The sequence below is a fragment of the Perissodus microlepis genome, chromosome 7 (genome assembly GCF_051167445.1).
Source record: "Perissodus microlepis isolate ML-2025 ecotype Zambia chromosome 7, ASM5116744v1, whole genome shotgun sequence".
In the NCBI taxonomy this organism is placed as follows: domain Eukaryota; kingdom Metazoa; phylum Chordata; class Actinopteri; order Cichliformes; family Cichlidae; genus Perissodus; species Perissodus microlepis.
The window spans coordinates 7,895,984-7,920,106 of NC_140467.1; the positions used below are offsets into that span (position 1 = coordinate 7,895,984).

The following is a 24,123-nucleotide window of genomic DNA, read 5'->3' on the forward strand; positions in this document are numbered from 1 at the left end:
CATTCTTGTCAAATGTCTTCTTTTTTTTAATCTCTTTTTTTCTGGAGGGAAGAGGGGTGGGGGGTGTCAATGCATTGTGGTACCTACTGAACGATCACAGCATCAGCGCTGGAGTAAAGTCTCGAGTTAGCCTCTTTCTAAACTGTTTTACATCATATTCATTTAAATTAAATCATCTACTGCCCAAATACATTAATTCTGTAACTGCTATTGTGTTGTTTTTGAAGTTCCCTCATTCCTCTTTATCCATATGTCACATTTCTAATCCATGTGCTGCTGAAGAAGTAGAAATGTTTCCTGAATTGGATTTTCCTTCTCGCTGTCCATGCACCGACACAGTGGGGGGCTGGGCGAGTAGCAGAAAGGCCACACTGCAGAATGAGTTAAATTTCTAAGGACTGAATGTCCCTGCTGTGCTGGGGTCATTGCACTTCAGTCCCGTAACCTTTGACCTCTGATCCCTGTCCAGTTTGTATTTATTAGGGCGTAGATCCTCTGTGTTATATCTGATTCCCAACAAGAAACTTTGAATAAAGAAAACTTCTTTAAAGACACAAAAACAAAAACCACCAAATATAAATATATAAATATATATATATCATCGATTTAATCAGCTGACCTGAGTGTCAATATCAATATCCGCTGGAAATTTCAGACTGAGATCTGCGATCCTATCAGCTGTGAGAAATGTGCTGCCACAGGAGGTTTCACCTTTGATATCACCAAAGCACCACTTACACAGTTATTATAGCAACCACATCCCGTTTTGTTTTTAGAAATACATGAAAATTAGTTCCTTGCATAAACCACATTAGACTTCTTATGCAGTCCAACAGTTTGTGTGAAACTCAATCGCGAATACTGTATTATAATTAGAAAAAAACAGCTAATGAGGAGAGAAAACATTGAGTCTATGGAGCCGATGCTGGAGACAAAGCATGCTTTAAACTGAGGTGCACAGTCTCAAAGCAACACAGACTACACATAATAATAATGAAATATAATTTTAAAAAGTGAAACAAACACAGTTGCCAGGCACTTTACTGAGTAGGCCTGTTCAACTGCTTGTTAAATGCCTGGTTGTTGGTGCCAGAAAGCGCTGGTAAGAGTATTTCAGAAACAGATTATCTGCTGGGAAAACCACACAACCATCTCTTAGGTGTGGAGAAAATGGTCCAAAAGTTTGAAAATAACGATCAGCAGTTCTCTGAGTGAAAATGTTTTGATTGCATCAGAGGTCAGACTGCTTCAAGTTACATGAAAGCAACAGTAACTCAAATAAACACTCTTTTAAATCAGGGTATGCAGAAAAGCATCTTCTGCATACGAGGGGCGACATCAGCAGAAGACCACTGATGCCACTCCTGTAAGCTACAAACAGGAAAATGAGACTACAGATGACATGGGCTCACAAAATTTGGATGATAGAGGACTGAAAAAAATGTTGGCTCATCTGAGGAGTCTTGATTTCTGCAGCAAAATATGGATGGTAGCATCAGACTCTGGTGTATTCAACATGAAAGCATGGATCTATCCTGCCTTGGATCAGTGTTTCGGGTAGCTGGCGATGTAATGGTGTAAGGCACACTTTAGACCCTTTAGTGCCAGCTATCATATGTGGGTATTGTCACTTATCCGCTATGACCACAGTCTATCTATTGATGTTACAGTTAGACCTAAAATTAAAATAAAATAACTGAGATGACTTTGTGAACTGAAAAAATATTTTAAAAATTAATTGATTACAACCCTGATGAGGTACTGATGAACATGTTTCACTGATGAGCAGTGAAACCAATAAAATTAATCTAAAACAAGAAAAACTACTCTGGAAACTAAAATTAAATAAAAATAATAATATCAAAACCTGAAAATGACCAAAATGAGAACGAATTTTTCCTCGTTATTATTTCGATGAGAGAAAACATGACTTGAAAATAAAATGTCAGAGACAGAGTCCGGTTTTATGGGGGCTTATTGGTCAGCAAACTGATATTTTTCCAGATCCGACACACTTTGATTGATCAAAATTTGTTTTCACAAATTCCAAATGAATTTAAGAATTTCACGGGGTTTTTTTTAGGTTTTTTTTTTTTTTTAGTTTTTCCAGTTTTCTAAATGTTTATTACAGTTACTTGGATTCATTCATTCTACACGTCTTTGTTTATACGCAGAATACACGTCATGTATCCTGCCAGATAAACTGCGGCTCTTCCTATGACACATTTTGCCATCATCGGATTGTTTACTGGAATATGTGAATAGATAAAGCGGGAGCAGGTCCCTGCTGCAGCTGATGGAGGCAGTCAGGGGAGTTTCCCTGTTGACAGTAGCAGCCCTGAAACAAGTTAGCCTGTCATCCAGCTAGCTGTAGCTGTGGCTGCACATCACTCACCGGTAACTCTCCGAGCTTTTCAGGTAGCCCCCATGGATCTGAATAATATTTTATCTCAGCTTGAAACTGCCAGCGAAGAGGACATCGAGAAGCTCTTGCAGCAGTATAATGTAGAGGTGAGTCGCGCGTTTGCTCGTTTTTCTTCAACCAAAACAAACGCCCGTGCTAACGTTAGCTAGCCACCTAGCCAGACAGCTAGCTCTGGGTGACATGAACATCTTTCTGGGCTGCTGAGCCGAAATGTTTGGCTCCGTCAAATGAAACCTGGTGTCGCATTATCAGAGAAAAAAAGCACACACACATTGAGCGAAGCAAAAGTATGCAATTTGGCCTTATTTACAGCGCCAAGAGTAGAGCTAAAATGCTGATCATGCCTGCTAATCACGCATCATCCGTGAAAACTTTGCATGTTTCTCTGAGGTTTCCAACTTTAAATCCGTTTCATAGCTTCTAATATGTGATAGTGCACGCTTGACACGAGTCGATCTTGTTTGCTGTCGACACTGAGCATCCTTTCTGTTGCAGAACACCCAAACCTTCACTTTTGACCCAAAGGAGGAAACCCTGCGGAGTGTGAGTACCATCTAGCCCAGCAGCTTCTTATTACATGAAATGTTTGATAGTGACGGTGTGTGTGTGTCTCTGTGCGTCCTTGCAGAAGCTGTGCCAAGGTGTGCTCACAGTCCTCGGGAGACAGGTGCAGCCCAGCTGTCAGAAGACATGCTTGGAGACCCTCCGCATCCTGTCCAGAGATAAGCGTGTCCTGGCTCCTGTAGCCACCAAGGAAGGCATGTTGACCCTGGCAGGGATGGCGAGGCTGCGGGCTGGAGAGGAACAGGATGCTGACAAGAAAAGCTCTCAGGAACAGACACTGTCAGAGGAGAACAAGAGGGTGGTGGTGGAGGCCCTAAAGTGCCTTTGCAATGTTGTATATAACAGCCCTGCGGCTCAGCAGGTCTGCGTGGATGTGCAGCTGGTTCGTGGTCTGTGTGCCAGCCTGGCCACGGCCCGTACGTGGTCCCATGAGGTGGGCCTGTTCACACTGCGCCTTCTCTTCCTGCTGTCTGCCCTCCAACCTGCCGTGAGGGGGCTTTTGAGGAGAGAGTGGCATGCTGTTAGACTGCTGACAGAGGTGTTGGAGCACACGCTGGATGTGCGCTGGGTTGGTCCGTATGAAGCTGCCCATCCAGATCCGCAAGCCGTGCCCATGCCTGCAGAGAATAACGAGCGAGCGATGGAAGCACTCAAAGCCATGTTCAACCTCACACTGTCTGAAACTGGTGGTGAGGTGAGTATGCGGTGGTTATACAAAACAATGTTACAGTAAAGGCTCACTCGGTGCTAATCGTTTGTGACTAATTGCACTACAGTCTTAATCTGAACTACAAAGATCATATATGCTGTTCCCAAGAGCAGCCAAATTGCATCTGTCATGAACTGCTGGTTCTCAGGAAGTCGCTCTTCCTCTCAGGGATTTACTGTGAGTGTGTAACCACATTAACTCAGCCTGAGTAAAAAAAAAAAAAAAAAAAAATCAATAAGAATGGCTTTTATGCAAAGCTCCTCTGGTAGCTTTGCATGATTCTCAGTCAGAATAATCCTTATTTATCTCAGGTGCGGCACTACAACAGAGAATGTGTTCATTCACTGTGTGAAACAAGCTGCCCTCCGTTATGCCTGATTTAGACCTTTGCAGGAAATCTATACCATAACTTAAGAAGTAACTGGAAACCCCTTTTAACCCAGTGCTATTGGCCAGTTAAGCCCCGTCGAATCCTCCTGTGCATTCCCAGCTTATTTTTGCCACAGTTTTTGACATTATCAGTGAGAGAATAACGGTCATCAACTCAGTGTAAGCAATAATAATCATAGCATAAATATAATTACTCACAAAGTTTAGCAGATTCCTGTAAGGAGACTACGAAACTATAAAAATGGATGTGAGGGAATATGCGAAGAAGTGGAAAAACCTGAAGGATAAATATGTTTGCCTCTGTAATAAAATCTCCCCAAAAACTGAACACAGCTATGAAACATTGTTACATGATCACAGTCTAAAACGGCCCTTAAAGACCATAGTTCTAAAATTGCACAGCAATGTTAAGCTGAGTTCAGTCAATATGTTTTCTGATGATTTTGCCCTGACCTTCAAATAAAATTGAGCTGGAATAATATTATATATTAAAGATGTTAACGCCTGATAAAAATCTTATTGGCTTTAAAAGTGAAGCATATCAGAAAAAGTTTGAGGCTGCCACTTTGACCATCATTAAGGAAAATTTGTCCTGCTGTGTTTAGACCAGTGTGAAGTCTGAGCCGGGTTTACTGGGATTACTTGCATTACTGACATTATCATGGAACCTTCACCATGTTTCACATCAACATTGAAACATGTATGTATGCAATCTTTCTATAGCTCTAGTCAAAACCACAATAGATTGGCTGGACATGGATGTTCTCGCCAGCCAAAACATCCATCACTGAAATATTAGATTTATAACAGGAAGTGTGTCGTGTAATTCACATCAGCCAGTGTCAAAAATATTCCGCTGAAGTTAGGCTCATTGCTCCTTTATTACAAAATCAGTAAGTCCTTCCACCCACACACACACAGGCCACTCAGTATGAACATGACTTGAAAAAAGGATGATACTTGGTACACATGCTTTTCATTCATGATGTACTTATTGTATGATAATTTTTGCATCTGATTCACTGTCAAACTTGATCGTCTTGTCTGAGGAGGCATTCCAAAGGAGAAACGCGACTGCAAAGGCAGCACCTGAGGCAGTGTAAGTCCTGCTGACGCTACGTTTAGTTTTAAGATTCCCATTTGGCCCTGCTCTCCTCTTAGAAATCCAAACTTCCTCTTCCTCAGTCTCACCACAGCCTCTCTGCTCCTGTCACTATTAGACCAGTAACTCCTCCTCGCGTACTCCTGAGTTCTCAGGTTACGTTTTTGTTGTTAAACTAGTTTTTTACTTTCAGCCTAGATACTTGCAGCTCTGCGCTGAGCTGAGAATCACCCCATTCTCATATTCAAAATATCATCAGCAAAAGTACCAACACAGCAATTTCTTACTTATTTTCTTGATGTATTGGTGTCAATCTTGATATTTATATTTAGGTGCTTTTAACTGCCCTCCCTAATTTGTCACTTAGTTGATTAATTAGTGACGTGAATAAAAGTTAATTAAGGAAATAAAGAAGAAACTTGCAGGAGCTAAATGGTAGATGGTGCTGATAGGAGGGAGAAACAAATGAAAATGACACACATAGTGACCCCTTCATGCCTTTTTATTTTATTCCTACTCAGTTACACAATGGCAGCATATCCCGATAGTTATAGCAGTAGCTACTTTAATATTAGAATACAAATAGAATAGCCACTTTATTCCGCGCCACTGATGCGTACTTGCAAGGATGATTGATTAACTGAAGGTTTTAGCCTTTGCTTCCAGCCTCATGCCCTTGTAGCGTAGATATTTTTACCGTACTGCTTTGCTGTGCATAAACAAAACCCCTGGTTGGACTCGGTGTTTTTGTGTGTGCTCGGCTCGACAGGAAGACGATCACCAGCTCCGGCTCATTGCTGCCATCCTGCGTCATCTCCTGATGCTGAAGACCGAGACCGAGGAAAAAACGGAGGAAGCACACAGGTGGGAATCTGTTCCTCGCTGATCTTCATATGTTAATAATTTATTGTAGCGGACTGCACCTTCGTATTTGATTTAAACCAATATACATGTTTGGACCTCTTAAACACAAAGAGGCTCAGTCCCTTTGTGTATCCGTGTCCTGTAGCTTTCATGTGTGAATGAGTTATAGCCTCAGACATGACTTGAAAGTGATTTACATAGAAAAGCAGACTGCATCGCTGTGTCTGTGTAGGAAAATCACCTTGTGAGATTTGCTTGTGTCGATAGCAAAGTGCTGTGTAGTTGTATTTTATATTATCTATGAGCTTTTTTCTGTCATTGTGCGACAGCAGTGTTTCTCATGGTAATTTCACGCAAGAATGCCAAGAATGTGTGGTCTTAGCCTGAAATTTAAACAGTGTCATGTAAAAGTGAGTGATGATCCTCTTGACCTGTCAGATTGGTGGCTGAATCAGTCGTGGGAGCTTGACCCATTGACCGACCCAGCTGTAATTTGAATGCAGTGTAACACAGAGCTAATTTGAATAGAAAAGGGGAGCACGGAGGAGAGGGTTAGTTTTAAGCCAAGCTGGCAGGCGTTTTAAAATGTGTTAGTTGGATGATCGTCAGACTAACACAAATATTTTCAAATGTAGAGTGTTGTGACGGACTTCTGGTATCAGACTCAGTTCTTCCTACATCTGTGCTCCCTGGTTACGCCATAAAACTGTTGTCTTTTTAAACTGACCGGCTCAAGGACCACCTCATTTCCAGAACTACTCTTACTATTTTTTTCTTTTATTCCTATTTTTATCTCTTTGGGTACCAGTAATTGTAAGTATTGCTAACTTGAGAAAAATAAAGTATTTTAGATGATCTCTGGTGAATCTCTAGTTTAGGAGGTATAGATGTTAAAATGCAAACTTACCACATGACAGAGACACGATTTGTCATATTTTTATTCCATATGCTCTTTTTGAGCTCCTAGTGATTTGTCTCTCCTTCTGGTCTCAAACTGGAAAGCATTAATAACAACAAATGCGAAGAAAGCAGAAACGTATCAGAAAACAAACAGGAAAAAACTCCTTTATCTGTCTATTGCTGTTCCTCCTGGGTATAGGTCAGATTTGAGTGAAACTCGCATACAAAGATCACTAAACGATGCTTCAACCAAATTATCATTTTTGCTGTTCCATTTTACCAGCATAACCTTTCTGGAGACGACTTACAATCTCGCCAATTGCTTGCTCCTGATGCACTGAACAATATTCAGTTTCAACAAATTGGCAAAGACAGTTTACTCCAATTCAATTCAATTCAACTTTATTTATATCGTGCCAAATCACAACAGCTGCTCTATATTGTAAGGTAAAGACGCCACAATAGTAGAGAGAATACCCCAATCACTTGGCGACAGTGGGACGAAAAAACTCCCTCAGGGAGGGGCAGGCATCTGCTGTGACTGGTTGGGTGTGAAGGGACGAAGAGAGGACAAAAAACAGACTGTGGAAGAGAACGAGATATAATAACTAACGATTAAATGCAGAGTGGTGTATAAACAGAGTGCAAAGAGGTGTGAGAAGATGAAATGCATCATGGGAAGCTTCCGGCTGCCTAGGTCTATTCCCATTTAACTAGCGGAGGGTTCGTACTCATCTGGACCAGCCCTCACTAGAAGCTTTGTCAAAAAGGAAATGTTTAAGCCTAATCTGAAAGTCGTGACATAAGATTCACACGTTTAAGGAGAAAGAACTTCAGAAAGTACCAAATGATAGGAAAGGTTGAACTATTGCATTGCTATGCATTTCACTTCTATATCATTAGACTGTGATGATTTCATTGGTGGGGATTAGGACGGAAGGGGTCCTGTGGGTTAACAGTGCCATGACATGCGGGTGCACTCACGTTTTCATGTCGTCTTAATGCTTCCGAACTCTGACACATTCATTTGGTAGTGAACTACATTGACCTGTCCCAGATGTGACTGTTTGCGAGCGCGCTTGACTCTATCATTGCCTTTTTATTCTCATGATGTTATTTAATACAGCCAATGAGTGAGAAGAAAACGTATCACTTTCTTTCTGTGCTTTGCACCTGTGAATTGTGGTAAATCCTGAGCAAAACCTGGTATGTCTTTTCAAAAGTGTTTTAACCTTTTTGTATTTCGATTTTATTCTCCAAATACCCTAAAACCTCTGGATAATTAAAGAATATAATGTTTTTAACTGTTTGCAGCCATGCCGTGAACCTGCTGAACAACCTGCCCGTGTCCTATCTGGATGTTTTAATTGACGTCCCCGTGCAGGGAGGGCAGGAGAAATATGCCGGAAAAAACATGGACGCGATCGAGGTGTTGCTGGACTTCATGGAGAAAAGAATCGACAAGGTAAAATTCAACTTCTGTCACGATGACGCGAGAATAACGGTTTAGCATCCATAAATGTGTTCTAACTCCACCCGGATGTTTTTGTTTTTATTTATGATTAGAAGGAGAAGAAAGCCTGAATAAAGGTCATGTCCCTCAGGTTCTCCTCTGTTATTCAGTGTCTCCGTCATCTTATTTCTATTAGCTGCGTGCTTGTGTGTTAAGGATATCTATCCAGCCCCTGAGTTTGTGGAGACAGTGAAGTTTTTGTGGTCTGTCACTCCAAGCAGGGGTCCAATTACAAAGAGGGTTTGACTCCAGTACTCAGCCTTTTGACTGAAGGATCCAGACACCACAGGGAAATCCGCAGATATATCAAAGCTCAGGTAATCACGGTTTGTGGGCTCAGCTTTAGAGGCGTGTTAAAATAGAAATATTGATGCACTATTAAGCCTTATATCTTTTTTTTAAGGTACTTCCCCCACTGAAAGATGTGAAGAGCAGGCCAGAGATTGGCACCACCATCAGAAACAAGCTGGTTCGCCTCATGACACATGTGGACATGGGCGTGAAGCAGACAGCTGCAGAGTTTCTGTTCGTCCTCTGCAAAGAAAGCGGTGAGTGATTTAAAATGGAGAAGAAGGGGATGAAAAATTTGTGGCCTTTTCGGTTGAGTGCAGTTTATGAGAATAATTACCTTAACACATCAGGATTTATGTGTAGCAGTGCCCCCTTTTAGTAAATGTGTTGTCTTGCAGTGGACAACCTGTTGAAGTACACGGGGTACGGAAACGCAGCAGGACTTCTTGCGGCTCGAGGACTTCTTGGAGGAGGGAGAGGAGAGACTCAGTACTCTGACGATGAGGACTCAGACACTGAAGAATACAAATCTGCCAAACCTTTGTGAGTCCTCCACACTGGGATTACAATAAGGTGTCACATATTTAACTGTTGTGTGTACTACATTTGTGCTGCGCCGATTCAAAAACTGCTGGTCTAGTAGCTGATGCTGATCCCTCTCTCTTTCTAAAAGAAATTATTTCCTTTTATTCTCGTGGGACAAACCCCAGTAATTTAATCCCAGATATAACAAATAGCTGCCATTAGTTGAATTCACTTTGCAGCTATACATTCAGCGTTCTCATCTATTTCTTTTTTTTCAGCATCAACCCCATCACCGGTCACGTCGAGGAGCCGATGCCTCACCCCGTCGAAGAGATGACCGAGGAGCAGAAGGAGTATGAGGCCGAGAAGCTGGCCAACATGTTCGACAAGTTGTCAAGGTAATAAACTAGAGAGCTCGCTAACTAGTAGTGAGGCATGCTTCAAAATCTACAATGTGCTGTTTACAACACTTAGAAAAGTACCAGAGGATTTTCAGTTGCAAACTTTTTGGACTGAAAGCAGCTGTGTGTGTTCTGACTTCACCGCAGTTTCTGATGGACTGAAAAAGGTTTAGAGGTCATTTCATGCTCTGCCACAAAGCTCAAATATATAAAGCAATCTGCTGTCTGGGAATTAGCTTTTTCATATTTTAGATTAGCTTTGGATGCATGAATGTGTTTAAAAAAAGTCTGTGTAAAATGGAAAATTCAGTATGATAGATGCCTCAGAAGTCTTGTCGAAATATTTTTTTTCTTTTACCACGCCTGCTCAAAATATAAATACACAGTTTCCCGAGCAAAGGGTCGTGCTGTGTTTGTGTTGACCTTTCCTCAGCGAGCGCAGAGGCCAACGTTAGTTTGCACAGCGCCTGCACAAAAGTAACAGTGAGCCCGCTCCCTGCCAACCGAGTCATCGTTGGAAGAATCTCTTGCCTTTTAGATGTAGCTTCAATTAGGACTGGACTTTGTGCACGCCGCGTCATTCAGCCGGTGTAAATGGGGGAGCTGCTGCCACAACGCACCATCGGCATCATTACTTCTGCTCCTTAATTATCACCTAATTGGCTCACACAGTCGACTTGTCGTTTCCCTGTTCCTTTATTCGGGTTTTTAATAACACACGTCCTGACTTTATTCTTCTTTTATTTGACAAGCAAGCCGCTGGTCAGACAAGGAGTGGACTGAGACAGAGGCACAGCTAGACAAAGCTATTCGGGTGGAACGTGGATCAAGAGACACAGGTGGATAAATGCGCAGGCATAAGAAAGCCGTCCTCTCCATTGTTGAGCCAAAAGAGGGCGTTGAGCTGTAATGAGGCACGTGCACCCAGAAGAGGAAGATTCCTTTCCGAGGCCGCATCCCCTTTCTTCTCTTCCTCTGCAATGAAGGAGAGGTGGTCCCTTGATGCCGACTCTAAGGAGATCGGTCAGGTCCTTGCAAGAATGTGCCCCTCTAACTGTTTAACTGGTGCTCCAATTAGCACATACTCTGCACCCCCACCCCACCCCTTACACCTGCCAGACCCCCCCCCCCGCCCAGCCCTCTGTCACTCCCGAGGAGGAAGGAAGACATTTTTCCCCCTCTCTAATTGGAAGAGATGATGGCACATGGTTTTGTTTGTTTTGTCACGCTGGTCTGTATTGTAAATGAGCCAGTGATACCGGGTCGCGAGATTCTGGTTCTCTTTAAAGAACTTTAACCTTTAAGAATTAAATGATATTTAATTCTAGGAATCAGAAGGAATTACATGGCCATTTGTGTTTGAGTCTGTCAAATCTTTTGACCGATAATTCTCTGATAAATCATCTCGGAGGGAGTGGTGACACACGGTGCAGGTATAATTGGATTAGGGTGAAGGGGCAGCCGTGGCTTTGAGGAGATTAGGCTGAGTACTGATCCTGTAATTAAACTGCCACTGCAAAGGAGGGGAGGGAGGATGGCCAGACAGGGGCGAGTGTCCATGAAAGGAGGGGAGGGAGTTGTTGAGTGAGGGTCCTTGAGTTGTGTATGCAGAACGTGCAGACGCATGCAATTGAAAAGCCCTTTTTAAAAAGAAAAATGTTCTTCCAGCTTTCCTTTACCACCGTTCTCCATCCAGCACGTCATATCTGATATCTACTTTTTTGTGTCCGCAGGCAGCACGTGATTCGACCGATGGGCGTCAAACCCGACGGGACGTTGGCACCTTTGGAAGAAACTCTCTGCAGTCCACCTGAGGAAAACTCGGACTCAGACTCGGACTAGTGCTGCTGAATATCTCAGCCACGTTTTCCAGACTAAGCCCGATGGGCCCCACCCCCAACAAATCTCGAGCTGTGATTATTGAAGGTGGGTTCTGTAGCTGGGCTTGAATTTGTGCCTCCATCCTGAATGAGCTGCTGCTGAGTGTAGAGCTGTGTCCAAAAACTTCAGGTGCTGGATGGGAAAGTCCCATTATCACCTCGGGGGCTGTAACTGGGACAAGTGGTAGTGATTAACAGAAAGCTGAACAAATGGTGATGGTGAAAAATAAAATATTTATGTGTAAGTTTATATCAGGCTTTTATTGCGCTTTGCAGGGCAATCACCTCCTCTTTGGTTTTTCTTAGTGATATTGACTGACGGCCACTTAAATGCAAATAAAGTGTTATTTTGCAATCATGGACTGGACTCTTAGCAAAATCTTAGCCTCTTTTTTTTCAAATAGGACAGGCACTTGCTGTACTAAATTAAATCAAACCAGTCCTGAAGTAGAACGCAGCTAAACATTTCACAGCAGGCTCCAGAGGCTGTCTCGAGCTGAAGCGGAGTCGTGCGTGGCAGGAAGACTGCCGAGGAGGAGTTCACAGTTACTGCTGCATCTTTTGCTTTAGTGCTCCCTGTGGGGAAAGAATATACTTTCTGCTGAGTTTTGCTTCTTGCTGGAAACACTGTTTTGTTTAAAGTGTAGTTTTGGGTGTGAATAAACATTCCTTCACTTCTCTTTTTTAAAAATATATACATATATGACTAGAAGGTGCACAATTTTAACACGAATCATAGTAAACACTGTTAGCGGTAAAGCTGCTGGTACTGCTGGAGCACAGGACTGATGTGTTTGTGGACGGTTTAAACCTGCAGCTCACTGTGTTTGTGTAATCAGTTTTTACCATGGACAAAAAACAAATGTAAGTGGTAGTTCACTTTTTTCTCTCTGGTACTCAATTGATGACGTTATGGAGAAAAGAAAACAAGTTTCATTAAATTTAAGACTTGAGGCAATGCAGCATTCTCCACAGGTCGATGGTGGTTTTTGCCTGTTCGGGCTCTTGACAATGAAATGTGTGAACTACGATGATTGTTTTCTAATCTCTGTTCCTTTTGTCATCTGCATGATGTTGAATCAAAAAAAAAAGAAAAAAAAAGAAGAAACCTATGAAAATGTTGTTTATTTGACACTAAATGTGTGACTTTATATAAACAAAGTAATATATTTTCTGTGTCTTGGTATAATTTAATTCTATGCAGATCTCACATGCTTGGTCGATTATACACATAATTTAACTGCTTGTTACATTATTTAAATCAGCGTTTCTCATTGTTAATCAAATTTGTGCAACTTGACTTTACTCTTTTCGATTTGCCAAAGTTTGTTATCATTTGCTGGGTTTCTCCTCTCATGTCTGTATTTTTCCCCCTATCGCTGTAGATTTGTTTTGTGCTCAGCTGTAAACACAATTATTCCACCACATTCAAGTTTTCTGTTCACATTTTTCTAAGTGGAAAGCATTTATGAAATAGCATCATATCATTTCCACAAAAGTCAATAAACTGAAGAATGTGTCTTTTTTGGACACAAAGTGGAAATTACACAATACTTTTATTAAATACGCTCTCAAAGACAGTGTTATACTGATTATAAAACATTAACACATTACACTGACTTAAAACACCTTAAAATTAATATTTTTGATACAAGGCTCGAATGTCTACTAGTGTTCTTGATGGATGCTGTTTGAACTTGATTAACCTTTTGACGTGTTCATATAACCATGATACAAACATCACATACTGGCTCTTAGATGAAGAAGGTAAGACTCTAATCTGATTAGAGGTTACAGTTAACAGAACAGTCCGCCATGTGAACTATGGATAGTGGAAACTTCAAAATCCTTCAAGTGTCGTAATATTTAGTTGCTTAGGGTGGACGATGCAGAGCTCTTGCTGTCTGTCTCAGAATCTGTCTCCTCGCCGCCGCTGCCTGCTGCTCTCTGAGCTCCTGGTATGGACCTGGATGTCTCCGTCCTGCCTTGAGGCTCTGCTGTTGCTCTGATCGGACATGTCTGTGATGGCGGACTGCTTACCAACGCTGGGATGGTCTGCAGAAAGAAATGAAAACCACTGAGTGCCATAGGACGGTGTAACAATCATTCTGCAGTTTTTTTTCCCCTTTTTAACTGAGACATGTATGACCTGTGAGAGCTTTTAGAACCCACCAGTGTTTCCTGGTTCCTCATCAGCTCTTCGATCTCATTGTTCCAGCCGAGCATTTCGGCAAACTTCCGCACAGTATCCTCCAGGTTTCCTAGCTCCATGTGGTCCCCTCGCCGGAGCGGGACCTTCTCAAAGGGACCCACAGCATGTCGGTTCAGGAGGAGACGTGGCACAGTGGAGCGCACCGTGTTCACCAAGCTGGCAAATGGCTCAATCTGAAACATTTTATTTAACATTTAATGGAATGTGCCTTTACACAAACAACCTGTTTTTACTATGATATCATATTAAATTTTAATGTTTACCTGCAAAGACGTGCCCATAATGATGAGCAGGTCAGCTTTTGGGAAATCTTTAGTGTGCAGGAAATACTTCTGAGGAAGGTCTTCTCCGAAAAACACAACATCCGGTTTGACCGTTGCGGCACAAAATGTGCATATGGGGACGTTGTCATTCATTATCGCACGCTGTTAGACAAAAAACACGCAGGAAAGATTAACGTGGCATCAAGCGCATGGGATTCATATATCATATAAAGAGGCATACGAACCTTGGCCTCCTCAGCGGGGTAAGGAGTGTAGCACAGGTGACACGAAGCAGTGGCAAAACTTCCATGAGCTTCTACGAGTTTTTCATCAGGGATGCCACACACTGAAGGTTTTCAAATATGATCACATTAGGAGCGAAACAGGAACATTAATGCAAACAATCCGAGTTTGTCCTATTTGACTTTTCTTTTATTAAAGTCAGACAATAATGAGGGGGAATAAAAATCTTACTCTAGCTCCCTCGAGACAAATCTTAACATCAGGCGTGCTGACTGAAATCTTTTACATAACAAGATATTCCACATAGTGAGGGTTTATAATTATTGTTAATTAATTGTATTTTTGGTGGGTTTTTAGGGGGATATCTAAAAGCTGTTTTTTAAGCACAGTGTTGCAGTTTGCCCAGATGTCTCTGGATTTCTGCTTCTAAACTTCTTTAAAAAAGAAACAAAAATTTTAACATTGATTTTAACTGCTAAATATACTTTTAGGCCAAGGAATTCAATAACAGCAACAAAAATTAGCTTGAACCGACAATGACACAGGAGAACGAAGAACAGGCAGCCAGCTTTGGGTCCTGCAGAGCAGCTGTCACCAGTACCTTTGTTTGAATATGAACTCTCAAGATGTGCCGCTTTAGAGCAGTGGCGGACCGAGTTCTCACCTTCTTCTGCATTCAGCTACAGAAAAGATGCCATTGCAGTTGAGGGTTGTCTTAATGTTGATACGCTGCTTGTAAAGAGAAAGCCAGTGTTGATGGCGTTTCTTCGATCGCTTATACAAAATCATCCACAGAGCACAGATAACATCACTTGCTGTACGGGGGAAACCTGTTTTTCCTGCACTGGATTCCTTGGCCTTGAAAAAGTAGATTTAGCTAAACTCAATTTTTTTTTTTTTTAGCTGCAGCCACTTTGTAAAACCCGAGATAGCCGCTACATTGACAAATCCCCCACCAAAAAGGTAAATTAAATTACACATCTTCTCTGACTAATGCACTGAAGAACTCACAGATAGCCAAGTACACTGAAAAATGAAAGCTGCCAAACAGCAGTGGACAGGGAGCCCCTTCAAAGACACCTTATTCTTAAATCGTCAAACAACCCTTTACAACTCATCCCTGCTGGCAGATGCTTCAATGAAAAACGGCAGCTAAATCTTCCAATCCTGTAGCTGGGTTTTTCAAAAAGTCACATTAATGGTAATGAGGCATCTCGAGCTTAAGTCAATGCACAAACCACTGGGCAGCTTCAAAACAACACTGATGCTGTAGCCCAACTGTTTCTCACTCACATTTCTCCAGTCCGTCGATGTTCTGGGTGTACAATCGGAGCAGGAGGCCTTTGTGATGAAGCATGCGGATGAAGTAGTGTATGTAGTTTGGACGATGGCTGCCAGGATACAGAGCCTTAGCCAAGGAGAAGAACGGCTGCGGGTCATTGGAGAAGTAGTCGATGTTGAAAATGGCTTCTGGGTATGGGATGTTATACTTTTCCAAGTTTGCGTAAAGACCTGTTCCTGGAGTCCTGAAAAATTGGTACATTGGTACATTCTGAAACACTGATTTTCTGAGGTTCAAGTAATGCAGATAAAAGTGAGCCAGTGGTGGATTTCTTCTTATGGACAAGAAGGGTGAGCTGCTAAACAGCTTTCACAGTGAAAATCTGCAGATTGGTGAGGTTTTAGACACCAACCTAAAGTCTGGGATCCCACTTGCTGTGCTGATTCCTGCTCCAGCCACCACCACTACGTTCTTACAGCGGCCGAGCTTCACCAGCCGAGCCACAGATGCCAGGCCTCCCTGGGATGATGACTTAACAGCGGGCGAAGATGGAGCAGCCTGATCAGATCTTGGTGCAGAGGGCTGAGGTGCCGGGACAGAATCACTGCTGGCTTTGGGAACCTTTCCTTTACTGGAGAAAAAGACAGCGTGTGCTTTACTTTGCAGCTTTTATTATTTCTTTTTACAGTCTCGTGTCACATGGACCACACCAACATTACTTTAGACAGTTATCAGTCAGGCCATACTGCCAAGGAGGTGTAATCTGCCCTAAATTCATTATGTTTCCGCTCATTGTTGCAGAAAGGACTCTCTTCAGCACTGTGAATCCTAAACTCCTCATGAAGTCCGTGTGTCATGTTTGTTTCATAAAACAGCGCTGAACTTCAGTAAGCGTTTTCCGACAGTGGTGCATGTGATGCAAACACTGGCTGTTAAATCTTTCACCTGGTGGCTCAAAGAATAGAGCAGTATGTAGTAGTAATGCAGTGACTTCACAGCTAGTGAATGGTCCTACATCCTGCATGTTCTACTCAAAGACCACAGTCACCTCAACCAAAAGGAATCTCAAACAGATCTGTGATCTTCAGCACAAATCCAGCATCCATCAATATTTTATTACAATTATAGCTGTCTGAGAAGGCCAGCATGCCTCAGAATGTTAACACATCTTTAAATGACAAAATATTTATAATTTCATCTCTGTCACGTTTCCCAAACGTTAACCAACAGCAAAAAACCCACAGAATCAAACAAAATGATTTAAACTGAGTGTAAAGAAACCAAGAATCAAGTTATTTTGGTGGGCGCGGGCTGAAGCATACCTTTAAAAATAATAATTAGTTCATAGGCAACCATTTCACTGCTAGACAAAAATACTTGATATGAACACTTCTGTACATAATGATGATGATCATGCCTCAGTTTTAAAGCATATTAAGGCCACACTGCTGCAACACTTGCACTCCAATTTCTTGACCATATTATGTTTTTAAAACCTGATTATTTTTATTTAGTGCTCATAGCATAGTGACATTTCTATGTATATATTAGTGAATGAGGGCCATTGTCTTGATGTTTCCTGATGTTCCTGTGGAAAAATGGCTTGAGAGAGCCAAAAGTTCTCCAAGACACTGAACATTTTCCTATTAATTAATACACTGCTGTGCTGGACTTTTGTGTGATGTTAACTGGTTTTCTTTATACAGGATCACTGTTACATGTCCTTACCCTGTAAATAAAGCATCCTGTCCACTCACACTCATCTGACTGAGGTTCTGAGCCAATGCCGAATCAGTTTGCTTCCTCCTTTGTTTTCCATACAGGCTCGGCCCGGAGTCCGGGGGCTCTATGTGATTGGTGTGCCTGGCCTGAGAGCTGCGGGTTATCCTGGTGACTGAAGCTTGGGAGGTCTTTTTATCCCAGCTGGACCTGGACCTGTTCATTCCAACACCTGTTGGCGAAAACAATACACAAATTAAACTTCAGTGACTGTTCATGAGCTGTAATTCATATTTCTTCCCTCTGTCTTATTTGTATGAGATTTGTCTGTGTACTGATAGCACAATGTACTTTTTTTTTTAAAGAGGCAATTCATAAGCTTGTTTTTTTTTCCTATGCACATTTTCCTTTCAATTCACATCTTTTTCTGCTAATTAGTTATGAATGTGTATTCTCTGATTTTCCTTCCTTCTCCTCCCATATTTAAAAAGCTGTTACACTCAAATCATCGGGGCATCCTTTTCTCTTCAGTTCCTCTACACACCGAGAAGCTGAAATGTTTTAAAACTGTCAACTCTTGAACAAAAGGTAATGACTGCAATATATTTACCCCCCCCAGCAGCTATGCCAATACAACCCACAGCTGTGGCAGCTTTACTGTTCAGTCAAAGCAGAGAGAGGAGCTGCGAGGTGGGGGGTGAGAGTTAAAAGAGGGGGAGCAGGGGTGAAAGAGAAGCGTAGGTTGACTGTGTGTCAACAAACCCAGCTGGGAGAGAAAAGAGGATGCCCCCTAACAGCCCCCACAAATGGGCAGACAGGGGTGAGGGGTGGGTGTGGGGGTGTTCAGAGATAAATGATACAGAGGCAGGATTCAATAAAAGGTAGCAGAGGAGAAGAAGAGGACAGAGAAGGGAGGAGGGGGCTTCTCCTCCAAGCTATTCTAGGCCTTCAAAGAACTTCCACGAGGAATGACCACAGAGAGGTTGTGAACAAGAAAACAAAAGACGTACAACCCATAAAACAAGTCCATTTCAGAAAGCAATGGGAGCAGTAGGGAGGTACGATGCACCCTCCTCCAGAAGCTCTTTATCACCCTCCAGAGGTGAGAGGAGAAGAGACACCTCTGCAGGACACTACTTTGCTAAAACTACAAAAAAAAAAAAAAAAAAAAAATAGCATTTGAAGGCTTCAAGCAAAAAAAAAAAATAATAATTTTAAAAAAATGCAACTTTTTTTTCCTCTTAAAATAATGCATTAGTGATAAAGAACATGTTAAAGTTCACATTCATCAACCTGCTTTATATTTTAGACACATTCTTTCCCTCCATAAAAGACTGAAGCTCCCACATTACCTAAAGAACTATTAAAAACAGCAGGAGGCCGAGGGTCTTGGCTTTGTCTGGCCCCCTCTCAAAAAGACACTGCTGAGTACAGGCAATATATCACCAGCCCAATTATTAAGATCTCGCACAGACCGTGTTGTGTTGCAGCACTCAACTCAACAACATGATATTAAGTCTTGTAGCAGAATCACATCTGAAGATGCTGCACAAACTGCTGTAGTGAACCTTAAGTTGAGCAAATGACTGACCTCTAAACTTCAGAAACAACTCTGCCACAAAAGGTCCACAAAGTCATCTTTTATGACATCAAACTGACTTTGACTTAAATGTTGATTTTAATTTTTTTTTTTTTTCCACCCAATCTAGAGAAAAGTCTAAACGTTCCACAGATGCCGTTATCACTCTTTAATGACAAATAAATCCCTGAATAAATGACAAAAGGCTTAAAACGGATTTGAGTGCCCCCTTCTCTTTGCTTGGCCTTTCACTCTGCTTGTTCTCGCTCTCCCTAGTTGAAAATCTGAGCCCAGAGAGTCCCACTACCAGACCACCAGGCCTGTAGCTGCTCATATGAGGGTTACAGTCATCTAATTAGGGATGAGGACACCTCACTGATCACCACGAAACCCCCCTAAAAGAAAGTTAGGCTGATTGATAATCCTTTTAACATATAAGAGACTGAGAGCAAAGGCCAAATGCCAACCAAGAAGTTTGTATAAAGGGAACAAAGGCAACAGCATCCCCACGACATTTACTGACCAGTAGGTAAACACAAGTTCTATCTAAATACCATGTTAAAAAGGAACACAAATAGAGATAAATCAAAGGAATAGTAGAGTAATTTATATTTTAAAAATAACAGCAAACATTTCCATAAGGAACAGGATCAAGAGTGTTAGTTTCGTGTTTAGTTTTGACATTCACAGTGCAATAATGTTAAAACTGCTTAGGTATGTTTTTATGATTACATCATCGTAATGGTGCTGCAGTTTATCCATTTTCTGTGAGCGGTGCAACTGAAACTTCAAAGAAAGGCTCAGCTGTGTCTTTGATTAAATTTAGGTATGTTTAATGAGGGGCTTCCCCCTGCAGCCCCGGCATTTAACCCTCCACTTGCAGCAGAGCTGACAACTGCCGACTCTGAACTCTGCCCCCTCCCCAAGCAGACACAGCAGCCTGGTCTCCATAGAAACCACTTCATTACTTAATTGGAGAGGCAGCAGCTATATGTCCTCCCACCCCACCTGCTCACTAATGACATATCACTCTATGTAGCATCTTTGTTGGACTCTCAATTGACACAAAGCAGCAAGTCCTAATTTGTGCTGCTATATTGTTTGCATGTAGAGAGGAAGGTGGGCGGTGGAGAGCTAAATTTGCCCAGCAGGTCGATGGCTGAATAATGACTCTTGCCTTGCTGCTCCTCTGAAGACGCACTCGCCTTAAATTAAGAACCAATGAGCTATCAATACAAGCTTATAGCTTGTACTGAACAACCTACATTCTCTTTAAAGTCACTGCATCACTTTAAAATTCAAATGACATTATTTTCACACCGAGAATAGTGAAGCTTAGTAATAAGAAACACTTTCTAATTAAACAGTTTAATTCTACATTATTTTCACTCCATATGAAAAAAATAATAATTTCAATAATTTGAAATATGTCCAAAAATGTTTGAAAAGCAAAGTGTGGTCACTTGAAGGTGAATCTATGAAAATGCCAAAGATAACACAATTTGACAGACATAAAATATATATATATATTTTTTTTACAACAAGGTGAGTCACAACAGGAAACCGGATAAGTGAAGAACCAGAGAAGAAGTGGCTAGAATAAACATGATCTACAACAGTTAAACAGCATCTGAAAGCTGTGTCTTTAAGAAATAGGGAAAAAGAAAAATCCAGCAAAGACTTTACACAGGACCTGAGATATACACCTCTCACCTTAGTTGATTCATCTACTGTTCACTGAAGTCTCACAGAAATATTCTCAGAAAGGATAGCTGTCTAGAATCTATTCTTAAGGGAAACAGGGAGAAAACGCTGAGGTAGCCAAATTACACAAGAACTGCACTGAAAATCAGTGGCAACAGGTCTTACGGCATGATTAATGCAAATTTGAAATTTCTGATTAAAATTGTCGTCAATATGTTTGAAGAACCTAAAGAGAGAGGTACAACTGTGTGTCTACAGTCATCTGTAAAACATGGTGGAGGCTCTGTTAGTGCTGTTACACACAGTGAGGGTACACTGTCACCTGCTGGCACTTCTCAAGCATTACACATAACATTTTAGTAAACAACAAACTAACCACAAACTAGGACTGTGCAAGCACCAAATTTCTATCTCAGTTAGAAATTTGGCTTCAGTTAATTATTAAAAACAAAACAATGCAAAAACAGTGACAAAAATAACCAAGATTCTTGCCATAATAGAGAAGCCCAACCATAAAAATGAATGAAGAAACTGTGGTTGTGGATAAATGTTAGACCCCCAAGTAAAGGCGGACACATATGGCACCAACAACATAGGGATAATTTCAGCTACACTGTGGTAAGTGCATTGTATTGACTACAAACCTCTGTATTCTTCAAGCTATATCAGTACAAACATATATAGTTTGTACTAGTGGGCTGGTTTGGATCTGCTGTGGTTTTATACATTTAAACAATTTTAGGGTGCAGACTAACACCTGTACCAAGTGCAAACATTACTGGGTTTTTTTTGGGTTTTTTAAAATAATTCACTGGAGAAAACAAACAAAAAAATAAAGCACTTTGGGTAAACAGTCAAGGGTCATATGAGCATCACTTTCCCCTACATTTACATATACATGAATCTGTTCTGTGTCAAAATCATTTCTAGCAGTCACATTTTTAACTCATGGCTATGAAAACACTGATGTTTATGTGTTTTATAGAATAGTTTGGTGATATCACAATGATCCAACAACTTTAGATTCTGAGGAAGTTCTCCTAGTCCAGGGGTGGGCAACTCCAGGCCTCGAGGGCCGGTGTCCCTGCAGGTTTTAGATGTGTCCTTGATCCAACACAGCTGAGGCCTGGAATTGCCCACCCCTGTCCTAGTCCATGAATGCAAAGGATCCACTGATCCAGAAACCCTTCTGTGTGTGTGTTTTTTTTTCTTTATTTCAAAGCCCAAATACTTGTAAGTGTTAAAATGACTATATTAGATATTTACTTTTGAAACACAGGAAATGGATGTATAAGATGAGCCTGGTGTCAAAAATGATATGATCCTTGAAAATTGACCCAGAAATATGTTTTTAAACGTTTAACAGAAAAATTCCAGTCCAAATTTGTTTATGAAACATATTTAAAATAACAAAGTTGACCAAAGTGTTGCACATGAAACAGATAGTTACACAATAAAGAAAGATGCACCACGCACACATGCCCACACTTATCAGTAATTAACACAAAAATGCAAGAGACAATACATCAGCTTAAATATCTAAGCTTTCACGCAGACTTTAAAGTCAAAGAATAAACATGAGTTTGAAGGCATACTAAATGTCTAAGGTGGGAGCCAGTTTAACATGAGGTGGGGGGCAACTTATTCAACAATTTAGGGACTATAGCTGAGAAAGTTCGACTTCCCCTCCCTGTTCTTAAGGCTAGTGTTTGTAGCTGGTTAGCAGATCTTAGGGCCCTTGGAGGCACATAAGGTGTTAAGAGATAAGCAATATATGGTGGGTTCAACGCAAAAAATAAATCTTAAAATCAATCCTAAGATGCAGGGGAAGCTACTGAAGAGAGGCCAGATCAGAGGAATATGTTCCATCTTGTGTTTTCTGTTAAGAAGGTGAACAGCAGCATTTTGAACCAACTAAAGGTGTGAAACGAAGGCCTGATTTACATCAACAACAGTTGAGCTGTAATAAAAGCACATATAACATCCAGGGTGCCAATGCTTATTTCTGTTTCTCTGTCACAGGTGTTGATTTGCTTTTTCTGGACAAACCCCGATGTATTTTGAATACTTGTAACTCACAAAATCTTTACACTGTCACTAAAATGATGGGGGAGACATGTTAGTGTGAAACTTTCCACATTTTGGAAGCAGACATCTAGATAGGCCTACCACTTTCTCAGAGAGGAAAATCAGCCCTTTCTTCGACTTAGCATAAGTGCTTAGCATAAGTGCAAACTACGTCAGATCACACTGAAAATGTGGGGTTTTAATTCACTTGAAGGGCCCATGGACTCGTTTCATGAAACTGTATGTGGATCCATTTAGTAAAAAAAAAAAAAAAAAAAAAAAGCTTTCCCTAAAATCAATTTGACGTCATTTCGCTTCATTCTGCAGGAAACCATGGGAATTGATATTAAAAGATGCAAGTGCAGTGGTAACACTAACAATAATGCCACTGAAAGGTTATACGAGGGCTTTCATTTCATTTGCATGTCATTAGCTACCTGTGTCTTTCCAGACGGCAGAGGTTCTGAATGACGAGCAGACGACGACGACACACTGCAGACTTTTGTTGAGCCACTCGTGATGTTTTACATCCAAAAAAATAAACAAAAACTTTCGAGCTTCCCGTAAAATGTTAAAGTGTAGCCCTCCAGCTGCAGCAGCCAAACAAACAGCTGTTTAAACTGTATTAAGGGTGTCTCCTTCTTCTCAAAGCCATACAGTGAGGTTGCACGCAGCCTGAACGGGAAGTTTTTACAGAGCGAGCTGTCACTCTGCTGCCGTTTCCGGGTACTAAATTACTATGTACGAATACAGGCGGGAAACTGAACAGGAGTCACGTGACACCACGTTTCCGGTAAAGTCCTATTCAAATTAATAGTAGGTCTAAAAGTCACCCAGCGATACATTTTGGATGTTCAAAGAGGTGTTTGTAATTTTTTGGAGGCTGTAGCTTGATTTGCTGATATCATACAGAGAGATGTTTCCTTTATTTAGCCTGTGCTCACAAACATGTGACAAGACCAGTAAAGACACAAGCAAAAAAAAAAACTTGGCCCTGATTAAACCCCCATATTATAGTACTGTAATAGTTAAAAGGAATAAAAACAAAACTATAAATTAATTTAAAAAATGAACCAAAACTAAACATTTTGTAAATATAAAAACTATCATGATTGACTACAACAGTAGTTTCTCTTTGCCAACATAGAACGGCTGTGTTTGACAGCACTAGTTGGATTGATCGATACGCAGAAAAATGGGAAAGTCCAAGGAACTCAATTAAGATCTAAGAAGGAGAATTATAGAGTTGGGAAAGTCTCTTGGAGCCATTTCTAAATAGATTACAAGATCATTAATTCAAGATCAACAATTCAAACATCTTGTTCTGGCAAGACAAGGCCAGGACAAGATATTCAGATCTGTCATCTGTTTGTAATGTCTGGAAAAGAGCCAAACTGTTACCCTCAGACAACAGGAAAAGTTTAGCAACAACCCAGCAGCCACCGAGGCTCAAACCTGCCATGACCTGGAAACTGCTGAAACATCAATGT

General features: G+C 41.2%; 2 protein-coding genes across 3 annotated transcripts; one reads left to right on the forward strand and one right to left on the reverse strand.

The window, feature by feature from the left end:
* Positions 1 to 2,157: 2,157 nt before the first annotated feature.
* On the forward strand, positions 2,158 to 12,735 carry ric8b (RIC8 guanine nucleotide exchange factor B). 2 transcript variants are annotated; one of them, XM_084933107.1, is made up of 10 exons: positions 2,158 to 2,511; positions 2,921 to 2,968; positions 3,054 to 3,683; positions 5,960 to 6,054; positions 8,269 to 8,419; positions 8,686 to 8,784; positions 8,871 to 9,015; positions 9,157 to 9,301; positions 9,562 to 9,681; positions 11,418 to 12,735. In XM_084933107.1, the coding sequence occupies exons 1-10, from the start codon at positions 2,428 to 2,430 to the stop codon at positions 11,524 to 11,526; spliced, it is 1,626 nt and encodes a 541-aa protein (XP_084789233.1). In that variant the 5' UTR covers positions 2,158 to 2,427; the 3' UTR covers positions 11,527 to 12,735. The 2 variants fall into 2 exon arrangements, with proteins under 2 accessions (XP_084789233.1, XP_084789234.1); XM_084933108.1 differs by having other exon boundaries at positions 8,689 to 8,784.
* A 366-nt stretch (positions 12,736 to 13,101) lies between these two features.
* Positions 13,102 to 23,342, reverse strand: LOC146382464 (NAD-dependent protein deacetylase sirtuin-3). Its single transcript, XM_084933109.1, has 8 exons — positions 23,071 to 23,342; positions 17,293 to 17,515; positions 15,977 to 16,195; positions 15,576 to 15,808; positions 14,285 to 14,385; positions 14,040 to 14,201; positions 13,737 to 13,949; positions 13,102 to 13,619 (listed from the first exon to the last, which is right to left on the reverse strand). Exons 2-8 carry the CDS (start codon positions 17,505 to 17,507, stop codon positions 13,431 to 13,433), a joined length of 1,332 nt encoding a protein of 443 aa, XP_084789235.1. The 5' UTR covers positions 17,508 to 17,515; positions 23,071 to 23,342; the 3' UTR covers positions 13,102 to 13,430.
* Positions 23,343 to 24,123: the final 781 nt, after the last annotated feature.